Here is an 11,049-nt window from a genome sequence, read left to right on the forward strand (position 1 = left end):
GCAGGCCTCAGTCAGCGTCACCCGGAACCGCGCTCCGGATCGCCGTGATCTTCGCCTCTGCTCCGCTTCAATCTTGCCGCAATCGGTGCTCGGTGTTTTCAGGGACACTGGAGACGCCCCGAACGTCCATATCCGGGGCTGTGGACGGATTTTATCATCGGATTTATACTGGCTCAGCGGAGCTCCGCAGAGGCACAACCTATTCGGCCATGTTGCTGAACACGCCCCGATTCCAACATGTTTGATACCAAACATGACAAGGTTCGTTACAGCCAGTTTAGAGATGGTCATCGCGTAATGACGCATGGCCACTCTATGTATCCTAATGGCTGATGCACTTACAACCCGGGAGAATGGACTTTGAAGGTTGTATGCGTGTCCCGTTCATGCAGGGGCACCCTCACACTTAGAACTGAGCACCCTGCCTTCAGGATTTAAAAGCCTGCTTTAAGGGTTACTTACATGTTTTGATTGCAGTTACCTCAGATATAGGAAAACAAATGTCTGTCACCAGCTAGCACCAGCTTACACAGGCTGCAATGGCAGGCCTGTAGTTACAGTTTGAGTGGTCCCCATAATGCATGCTTTAGCCCATGGGGGGGACCCCTGGTGTACCTATGCTCTGGGTACCTTAGTACCATATACTAGGGACTGATAAAGGTACACCAGTGTCCAATCTGGGATGTACCTAAGTACTTACCATACCAATTTAGGGGAGAAAGCACAGACTGGGGTCCTGATTAGCAGGATACCAGTCAGACTAGTCAGAAACAGTATATCACCAGGCAAAAAGTGGGGGTAACCATAAAAGCAGATCCTACTTTCCTACAATCGCTATCAAGTAAGTCTTCCTAATTTCGCTTGACAAGGTTCAGGTTCTTATATAGCGATGCTATGGGGCGCCACTAGACTCGAACTTGGGAGGCGGGGCAAGGGCTAACACTCCCAGCCAGGGCTGGCCCTAGCACTGGTCGCACACGCTGCAACAGTCTTTTTTGGCGCCCGCCTCCCCCATTTCCTTCTTCTCCATGAATTCCTTCACTAGTAGCACTCACCAGCAATGCACCTCATCTCTCTATAGCACCTTTCTGACAAACATTTCATTTTTTAATAGCGATACTCATAGTTTACTCACACTCAGTTCTATGATCTGCATGTTGCACGTTCTTTGTAGCAGGCACAAGTAACCCTCTTCATTGTGTGAACAAAATTGGTTGCCGTTGCACTCAAGACAGTGTATATGGTGTTAAGTAACACAATAGAACAAGCATATATCAAAATGACAGAATATCAGAACAAAAGAACTCTCAATGGGTATATCTTGGAGTCTTTAATGTGATGAACAGCCAGCCGACACGTGTTTCATCGCACTCGCGATTCCTCAGGGCTAGATGGCTGTAATCCAGTCAGAAGGTCGCTCAGCTGGTGATACTTCCAACCCAGCCGGGCCCTTGACCTAGATACTCCGCTCGAGTATCCAATATGAAAGTATTTATAAATCACGGTGTATCCTAGGGTATCCCCTTGTCGATATCAGACTTCAATAATGTTCTATATTGTTTTGCCCACAGCGAGTAGGATAGTACTCGCCGTTCTATTGCCGTGGTCTATGTCGCAATATTTCAGCGTTCCCAGCTTTGTCAGGCGGAGAAAACGGCACGGAGAGCGTCCGTATCCGACGGCCGTGTTCGGAACACGGCCGTCGGATACGGACGCTCTCCGTGCCGTTTTCTCCGCCTGACAAAGCTGGGAACGCTGAAATATTGCGACATAGACCACGGCAATAGAACGGCGAGTACTATCCTACTCGCTGTGGGCAAAACAATATAGAACATTATTGAAGTCTGATATCGACAAGGGGATACCCTAGGATACACCGTGATTTATAAATACTTTCATATTGGATACTCGAGCGGAGTATCTAGGTCAAGGGCCCGGCTGGGTTGGAAGTATCACCAGCTGAGCGACCTTCTGACTGGATTACAGCCATCTAGCCCTGAGGAATCGCGAGTGCGATGAAACACGTGTCGGCTGGCTGTTCATCACATTAAAGACTCCAAGATATACCCATTGAGAGTTCTTTTGTTCTGATATTCTGTCATTTTGATATATGCTTGTTCTATTGTGTTACTTAACACCATATACACTGTCTTGAGTGCAACGGCAACCAATTTTGTTCATACATGGGTAGTTCTTCTCTTTTTTTCTACTCAACTGAGTGGTTCAAGGTTTTTCCACTCGCCGTCTTGCACCATAATATTTTGAATTTTTGTAAAAACTAATGTGCGTTCATATGGGCTGTGCACTCGGTTCTAACTGATCAAAAACCTTCCCATCCTGATACCTCTTCATTGTGTGGGTGACAGGAGTGCCCATGTGAGTGCACGGTGGGTGATGCAACAGTGTGAGAGTAGGGTAGGAAGCGTGACTGCAGGGTGAGTGAGTTGACCATATAAATTTGGGTGCGGATGTAAGTGCAGAGTGGGACGAATGAATGCATGGTTAGTGATGGGCTTGTTTGAGTGAGATTGCAGATTGAGCAGTGAGGGGGACAGGTGAGTGAAGTGTCAAATGAGTGCAGGGTGAGTAGTGTGCTTGTGTGACTGCTGGATGAGGTACAGTGTGAACAGCGCAAGTGCATTGTGAGTGCAGAGTGATCACTGTGAGTGCAGGGTGAATGGTGTGAGTGCATTGTGATCACTGTGAGTGCAGGGTGGGTGTGAAAAGTGAAGGGCGAGAATGAGGAGTGAGTTGTCTGAATGCAGGGTGCATTCCCAGACACTTGAAGTAACTTAGCTTGTTAATGACGGCGGTGTAGGGTTTCAGATACAAGTTAAACTAATGCTATTATGGCATTACTCAGGGATTGAGGATGGAGGAAATAAATAATGTGCTGATCCTGCTACAACCTTCCAGTGTTCTGATTAGGGTTGCCAGCTCACTATTTTGATGTCCCAGACGGTACAAAAATAATCAGTCACCTAAAGCTGTATTTTCAGCACTAATCTGTGCATACTTCAAACAGCAAATATAAATAGAAAGCACTTTTAATTGTGTTGTAGTGCTGCCTGAATGGTCCATGACTGATAATTAAACGGAACAAAGACAGAAAAGTCACATTGCAAATTAATACTTACTTTTTTTTAAATTATAACCCTATTTATTGTCAAGATGAGGTCTTTGCAGGCTCTTTAAACATCACATGGCTGCCATTTTTCTTTTGACAACCCTACTTTATATTCCTTTTCATAAAATGTATTCTCACACTACGGCATTAAATGTAAAATATAAATGTAAGGAATAGGCAGAGTGGCAGCCCAGAAAAAACATCTAAGCCTTGGTAACCAATTTACAAAGGTATGTAAATATGTCAATTGTCTTTAAAGACCTGTGAAAAACTCAGGCATGCCGGTGATAAGACTCCCGACACTGCCCAGCCGAGCCCACAGCAGCTTGAGCTGAGACGTATGATGTGGGGGTGCTGACTCACTTTTAGCCTTATGGGCGTTGCATGCCTGGTGATACTGATATTGCCACATGGAGGATTGTTATAGTCCGTCCTTCTATCCCATGTATTAGGAGTGTGTGCAGTGTGACCTCCATGGGGGGCCTGAACCTCACCTTCCCCCCACGTGTCCTTGATTGATCCCAGCAGTGCATTTTGCCTGAGAAAATGGCCGGTGCCCAAGTTGCAAATATTTGCTAGGGTGTCATAAGTGTGGAGGGTGCTGTTAGAGAAAAGATCTCCCACAGACAACACCCCTGCTTCAAGTCCACTGCTGGTGATTGTAGTGTGTTGTCAATAATTGAAATCTCTGGGTGAGCAAACGTGGGATCTCCAGAGCATACACCACACGCAGGTCTGCTTGTTTCATAAACCGTTGCCAACATCGCCTCGCCACACACGCCTCCCGGAGGCAGTCGGCGGGCAGGGGAGTTCCACCCAGAACCGTTTCATGTCAGGCGATAAAAGCCAGCAGGTTAGACAACTCCTCTTGTATACCCTCCCTACCCCCTCAAATATCGTAGCGTATCTTCTTCCCATGGATCGGTACAGAAATTGTCGACCTCCCACCAGGCCTAGGTGTGGAGCGCAGTAGGAAATCCTTCCCTACTAAAAGTGGATTCTATCATGAAGGGGTTGTTTCTGGTTATGGTATTTTCCCCTAAGTGCACTTTTTAGAAATGTACTGGAACCTTCCTACGTTTTGAATAAGCTTAATGGAGTTTGTAGAAGAAAAGCTTCAGAACTTACCAGTGCCCTACATTTAATGAGTCTCAGACGTTATGGTTACATGTTAGCTACTCCAGTTACTTCAGGATAAGGACAGGCTGAGGTCACGGCGTTCTCATGGCATACACTTTTTTTGGGGGAGTTTTATATAGTGCGAACTAGACCCAAAGGTATCAGGGCGCTTTACATGAGCACCAGTTGCGTTACCGATGGACACATTATTTTATTTTTGTTAGGCATGGGCAGAAGAGTAAGTGATTTGCCCAGAATCACAGGATGTTGAGCGTCTCTGCCGAAACTTGAACCCAGTTCCTCAGCTTCGAGGACGACCGCCCTAGCTGTTAGGATACATCCTCTCCCTTACACTGGGTATGAGGGGTACACCAAAGGAGGTGCTATGCTAAGGGATTTGTAAAGCACATGGCGACCCAGAGGCATCCCAGCGCTCGTTAGGAGAGTTTGCACCATAAAGACGAGGAAAATGCCTAGAAAGTCCAGAACATTTAGAAAAGCCAGGTTTTGAGAGCTTTTTGAAAGCATAGCTCATTGCCTATAGCTTTGATGGCCTAGGGGAGAGAATTCCAGCGCTTAGCTGTATTATAACTAAAGGACCGTCCTCTGCTTCTAGCCCTTTTGATAGCAGTAACAGTAACCAAATGAAGATTCAAAGATTACCGTGACCTGTTAGGGATGTAGGGGGTGACTACCTGGCATGGGATAGATGGCCCTTGCCCATGTATGGCTCTGTGCACAACAACTTGAATTCTATTCTTTGGGCAATAGGAAGCCAGTGAAGGTCTTGTAATCCCTGCCTGGCTGATTGAGACCTGGGAATTCCAAGTAGCATGCATGCAGCCGCATTTTGCACAACTTGTATTTTCTGAGTGACTACTTTAGGAAAGCCCAAGTGAAGTGAATTGCCGTAATCCAGTCGAGATAGAATAGGAGTCTGAACCACCACCCGTCTCCAAGGTCTGACAGAGCAAGGGCAGAATCTTGTGTAACGTACGCAACAGTTCAAAACAACTGGCCGAGATTTTGGTGGCCTGGGCTTCCATAGTCAGTGACTTCAAGCCACAGGTGGGATAAGGGGTATGATTTTTTTTTTGCCAATCATCAAACTTTTGGCTTTTGTACCTAATTAATTGAATAAAAATGTATTCTCTTTCTCACAGCCCATTAGTTTGCTTATGCATGCAGTGATATGAACCTTGCCAAAATGGCTCGATGAATGCAAATACGTAAAAAGAATGCAAATAAAGGTAATAATAGAAATATGTAGCACAAATAAGAATAACAATAGAAATATTGGTAAAGATACTCATTATGTCATAAAAATGTGAACACCTTTAATTCGCAGCTCCCTCCCCACCTTTTCTCCCCAAGCTATGCTAAACCTCAAAGCAGATCTTGCAGAAATGCCAAGGAAAAGAGCTACCAAATGCTCAGCCTGCTCCCGACTGTGAACGTCATTTGGTCACAAGCAGATTAAAAGGAAGGTTTTTAATTCTTTCATAAAACTGAGCAAAAGAGGGGACAGGATCAAGTCTTCGAACAAGGAAGTTTAGAAAGCAGCTAAACCTTGACATATTACCTGGTATATTTAAACGTGTGTTCTTTTTCAGGAGAGCCGTATGCCGATGCTCTTGGTAAAGGAATGATACTGGTCGGTTTCTTCATACTGGCTGCAGTTCTGGGTGGACCCTGGAATAAAATCCGTCAAGCTTGGAACAAAACTACATTTTAATGAATGATTGTTAAAGCAAAAAACTGTGTGTACATTTATTGAAACATACAGATGCCAAAACAGTTTGTTTCCATGGGACACTAATGTATATTTTCAGATATTTAAGGCTTGTTGTAAAAATAATATGTACTAGAATTAAATTGTCGGAGCTTATATGTATATAAAGGTTTGGGGAAATCAAATGTAGAATTATGTTTCTTAAGATTTTTCAGTCTGTTTTACACATTTTATTGAAACATGACAAAGCAATGTTTAAAATTAAAAATGACTATTTTTGTAATAAAGTTTTCATTTTCCATTTGTTGTATAAATATGTGATGCATATCATGAACATAAAAAATGGTCTGCGGGTCTCTGTTTAATTTACGTGGACATTTTTCCCTGTACTCATGGTATGAGCTGCAACAGGGGAAAAAACTTACTGCGACGGCTGGTCAGCAACATGGTGGATCTGTCATCATTTGTGTTACCCCTGGAGACGGAACCTGAAAGCTGTAGTTTATCTTCAGCAATAACATTTCTAATCTCCCCAAGGCTCTGGAAATTCACTCCCAATGTTTGGGTGGGCATTTCACAACTTTTCCTGCCCGGGCTTCTATGTTTTACATTGCTGGACAGAAAGTAGGCCAAAAGAAGTGGCACTGGAGGGGCTCCAGTGAATTTGGAAACCCATCGGGGCTACTTTGACGGGCATTACGTCTTTAGTAAGGGAGTTCCCAATTGTGGTACTTGCCACATCTACGCGATGGCTAGCGCCACCTTCCCCCCACACTCTAAATGAGGTGGGGAAGGAAGAGGAGGGCTGACAGGTCATCCGCCTTTAAATGATGCTTTAAGTCTGATGTTTTTTAATATATTACTACACCATTGAAAAATAGATCTAACCATATTGTAATAGAGATAAAGCATGAATGTCTTTGCACACCCAACTCAGGTTGGCAGTACCTCCAGTAATTTTGAACATTCATGGAAGGAAGGAGTTAGTACTTTAGAATCAAGTCTTTATATGTTATGTTAAATTCATTGATGTTAGTAGTATAGATACTGACAAAGGATGTAAAATATGCTTGTAGTAAAGTGTATGTGGAGTAAATGTTAAATAGGAAAACGTATGAAGTAAAATGTGCACTGAAGAATGCACAGAGGAGACATGGTACAAAATACTGTGGAGAAAAGGCCTTGCCATAATGGCGGGTAAAAATACTGAAACATGAATAGATGGATCTGGAAAGAGAGAGGCCTAGATAGGTCTACATGTGGAGGGCAGTTGTGTAAAGCGGAAAGTGTAAAGTTACGAATATTTGTGGTAAGACGTGTTGGCTCAGGTGCTAGATAGTCCGAGTAAAATGTGAAATTAAAGATGGAGTGAAGGCTATGGGGACTAGAGGATATATTTGGAGTTGACAATAAGTTACTCTTTGAGATTAGCTTTACTTTTCCATGAGCTCTTCGTTTCCCCTTGTCCCAGTATGAATTCTTAGAATGCCCCCAGTATTAACTCTTAGCTTGGGTGTCCTATTTTAGTTTTTTTGCCGGCTTACAACTAGCTGCACCGAGGAGATTGGCCACAGTAACCCATTATCAGTACTTATATATTTCCTAGACTCACTTCTTATATTATCTTTAGTTTCTGCTCTTTGGCCCATATTGCCTAGCTCTGATAGTGTTTCTTAAATCTACCCCATATATGCTATTTTCCTAGGTCTATTTATTAGAAGACTCTGTCCCCATACCATAAATGCATTGATTCTCTGCTTCTTGTGCAGTTCATTAAGGTGTATAGTGCACTTTTCATTACACAAGACACTATAAAAGCACTTTTATTTACAGCAAGTTGTTACTATGTACAGGATCCGCCTTCCATGATCAGACTGGGCCTCTCCCCTTACCATTTTACAAATCTTAGCCAGATAAAATCATCAGTTGGCCACTACCAGTAGAACCTCTGGTACCAGGAATGCTTTGCTCAGAGGGCTGGACATTAGAGACTCAGCATTGAACGATAAAGCTAAACTTGGCCTCTCACTGTAATCTTCATTCGTTGCAAACCCGTCAGTCCTTCGTTGGTTGCAGTGCCCATCACCACTCTTAGGGCTGGATGAAAACAAGCAGAAAAGGCGCGTGAGCTGCAACTCTCTTAAGTGCGGGGAGGATCTCCAAAACTGCGTGGGGAAGGCGTTCTGCTTCTTTCTGGATGTGGCCAATGTGCAAGTCTTTCTCCCTGTGTTCTGTGTCTCGTGACATGAGTGCATCGGGTCTTTAGTATCCCGGCGTGCACTTGTCTCCTGTGTGCCTTTCAGTTATTTATTTCGCAGTTTTAATTAAGTGCATGGGCACCGAAGGGTATAGCTGTACTTTTACATAGTAACAGTAACTGTGACGCAAGGTCTTACAATGAATTGAAGACGAACAAACGAGGGAGTGAGGGAAAAGTAGGGGAATTATTGGTGAGGAACCTAACGAGTGCGAACCAAAAGACGACAAAGAAGGTTGGTAAGGCAAGTCAGGGGATGGCATGGAAGGATTTGAAGAGCGGGGAAAGGAAGAGGACTCGTGGGTAGGAGGGAAGGCAGGATTGTTGGAAAATGAGGGAAGACTTGGAGAGTCGCTGGAAGGAGGGAAGGCCTGAAAGAGAGGTGAGGACTGGGGCAGGGGGTGGGAGGCAGAGGAGATGGAAGGAAGGGGATGGCTGAGGAGCTAGAGCGGGGTGTGTATTGGGGTCTGCGAGTGGCGGCTTGTTATGAAAGCAGGAAGGTGAGGTGTGTATTGGGGTCTGCGAGTGGCGGCTTGTTATGAAAGTAGGAAGGTGGCGTGTGTTTGTGTTTTGCCATTTGTTGAATGTTCCCCTGGTTCCAGCAGTAGATGCTGTCCAAATAGTTAAGATGTGGAGGCTAGCGTGTGCCATTTGCTTCCTGGTGGGAACTATCCTTGTAAGTCCCAGCTCAAAGGAAGTCCTTGAAACCCGTGACCGGTGTGATTTCCACACCACCTGACATCCTCAACTACAATATGGGATTCTATTTCCTGAGTTGTTGCAACAGCCACAGGGGCCATGATGTGCACTGCATGGTGAGCATCACTCGTTAACCATGTGGAGTGGCCATCTAGTGGATATTGCTGGTTCAATAGATTCCTACTGGTACAGAGTTGAACTCTTGTGTTGTATGCAGACATTAATCACAAGGACAATACTACCTGCACAATTGAGTCTTTTCCAGCCAGAAGAAGAAGGAGGCTATAAAGTATGTATCTAGGCCCCCCTGTTAAGAGTGATAGAGCACAATGTGCATTCAGAAGAGGGAAGAACCCTTCTCTTATCTCGCTGGCTTTGGCACTTGAAACCTACCTGCCTGTAACCAGTGTCTCTCTAGGAGGTACCACTGAAGCCATAACGACCATCAGATTAGTCTGATGTTTGCAGGGGCTTACTTTGAAAGTGTGTACATCGGCGTAGACCAGAGGTGGTCCTGTAGTCGTTCTCGCTCCAGATCCTCCTTAGGTCTCACATTGTAAACTTGCTTTACTGAAGCCTTGTGAATGAGTGTGAACGCCTCCCTGGGTCGTGCTTTGTCCAGGTACCCCATAGTGAATAGCACAGTGCACACCTGTTTTCACATTCTTTCTTAAATGTTCCATTTTCAATTATATGTAGGCTGTCATCTCTATTAAATATGAACTTGCACATTTCAGCCTGTACTATTTACTGATTTTATTTTCTTGTGCATTTCACTTCGTCTCTTCTACTCTTTTCAAAGTCACTTCACTTCTCTGATTAAACCTTGTCCATTCACCTTTCTTGAAGGTTATCCTCTCATGCCATTTTGCGACCATCTGGACTCCCTTCTTCATGTCATTTTCCATCTCACGTAAAACCTGAATGTAATTGCCTTTAACACAACAGGTTTTCAAAGAAAACAATTTGGAAGCCGCTTCATCGCCTGCAGGGGCATTCCCTAAGGATCTTACCAGGAAAGATTGCCACTTTGCGGTTGAGGGATCTAATATCCTTTTATTACTTAATTTTAATCAACGAATACTAAGTAGCAAAAACCATTGGTTACAATATGCATTCCATGCATTACTATTCTTTGAAAAAGATCTTGGTAAATGTGTAGTGTTCGGTGAAACTGCGCTAAGCAAAGTCCATGAAATAGGTTTCAAAAAATGGAAATGTGTATGGTTGGATTGATTTTTGCAAATTGGTGGTCCTCTGTTTATGCAGCCATTATCACACACAACCTCACCCTATGATCCATCCACCAGGGGGCGTGGCTTGGACGCCGATGGGTGAGGCGGCGTGAGCTGGTAGCTCCGTGCCCGATCCCTCAAATATCCTGATAAACTGCACATTGCGCCGCTGCTTTCGACCACCGAGGGGTGGACTGGTGGCGGAGACAGTCCCGGACACCCTCGGGAGATTTGGACCCTTTTGCACGGCCCTGAAGCGAGCAGCACGAGCGACGGGCCTTTGAGACGGAGGTGACGACAAAATGGCGGACAGGACCGATGCTGGTCGACGTCCTGGAACGATCAGAGATCCCTTCCAAACGTGAACTGAGTGGCCGGGGGGATCTGTGGCCTGGCCCTGCACCTACGAGGAAGGTGGCTCAGAGGGGAACACATTGGAACCTGGGCTGTCGTGACGATTACGCTGGAGGTCTAAGATGGCGGCCGGGGGGCTTTGACGAGGGGACCCTGATGCCAATGCTCGGCAGCAAGAGGGGATTTCGGACTGGATAGCGCCTGCTTGGACTGGTGGAGAACTCGATTGCTGGAGAGAGGGGCTGTATCTAGGACTCAGCTAGAGTGGCGTGAGACGTTGGAACCGGGGACTGGCCTGATAGGCGACCGGGGAGTGCTGCGACACACTGCCAGCCATCTGGACGAGAGAGGAGACTGCCCTGCGAGGCTCACGAGCGGGGAGGCCAACGATAGTGTATGGCGCACTGGTAAATTGCGATCATGAAGCCGAAACTCAGGAAAGACGATGCAACGGGCCACGACTCCTCTCGTGGAGCGGAAGGGGGTGCAGATGCGGCGCAATCGGAATCGGCGCTCCACCAGCGTC

At 45.5% G+C, this 11,049-nt stretch overlaps 1 protein-coding gene across 1 annotated transcript in view; it reads left to right on the forward strand.

Moving 5' to 3' along the window:
- TCTN2 (tectonic family member 2) overlaps positions 1-6,279 on the forward strand; it is a 255,012-nt gene extending 248,733 nt beyond the window's left edge. Inside the window, exon 18 of the mRNA XM_078667622.1 lies at positions 5,860-6,279. Within this exon, the coding sequence (XP_078523748.1) occupies positions 5,860-5,981 (122 nt within the window). The 3' untranslated portion in view covers positions 5,982-6,279. The remainder of the gene's footprint in view (positions 1-5,859) is intronic.
- Positions 6,280-11,049: the final 4,770 nt, after the last annotated feature.

Source organism: Lissotriton helveticus, chromosome 11 (assembly GCF_964261635.1).
Source record: "Lissotriton helveticus chromosome 11, aLisHel1.1, whole genome shotgun sequence".
In the NCBI taxonomy this organism is placed as follows: Eukaryota; Metazoa; Chordata; class Amphibia; order Caudata; family Salamandridae; genus Lissotriton; species Lissotriton helveticus.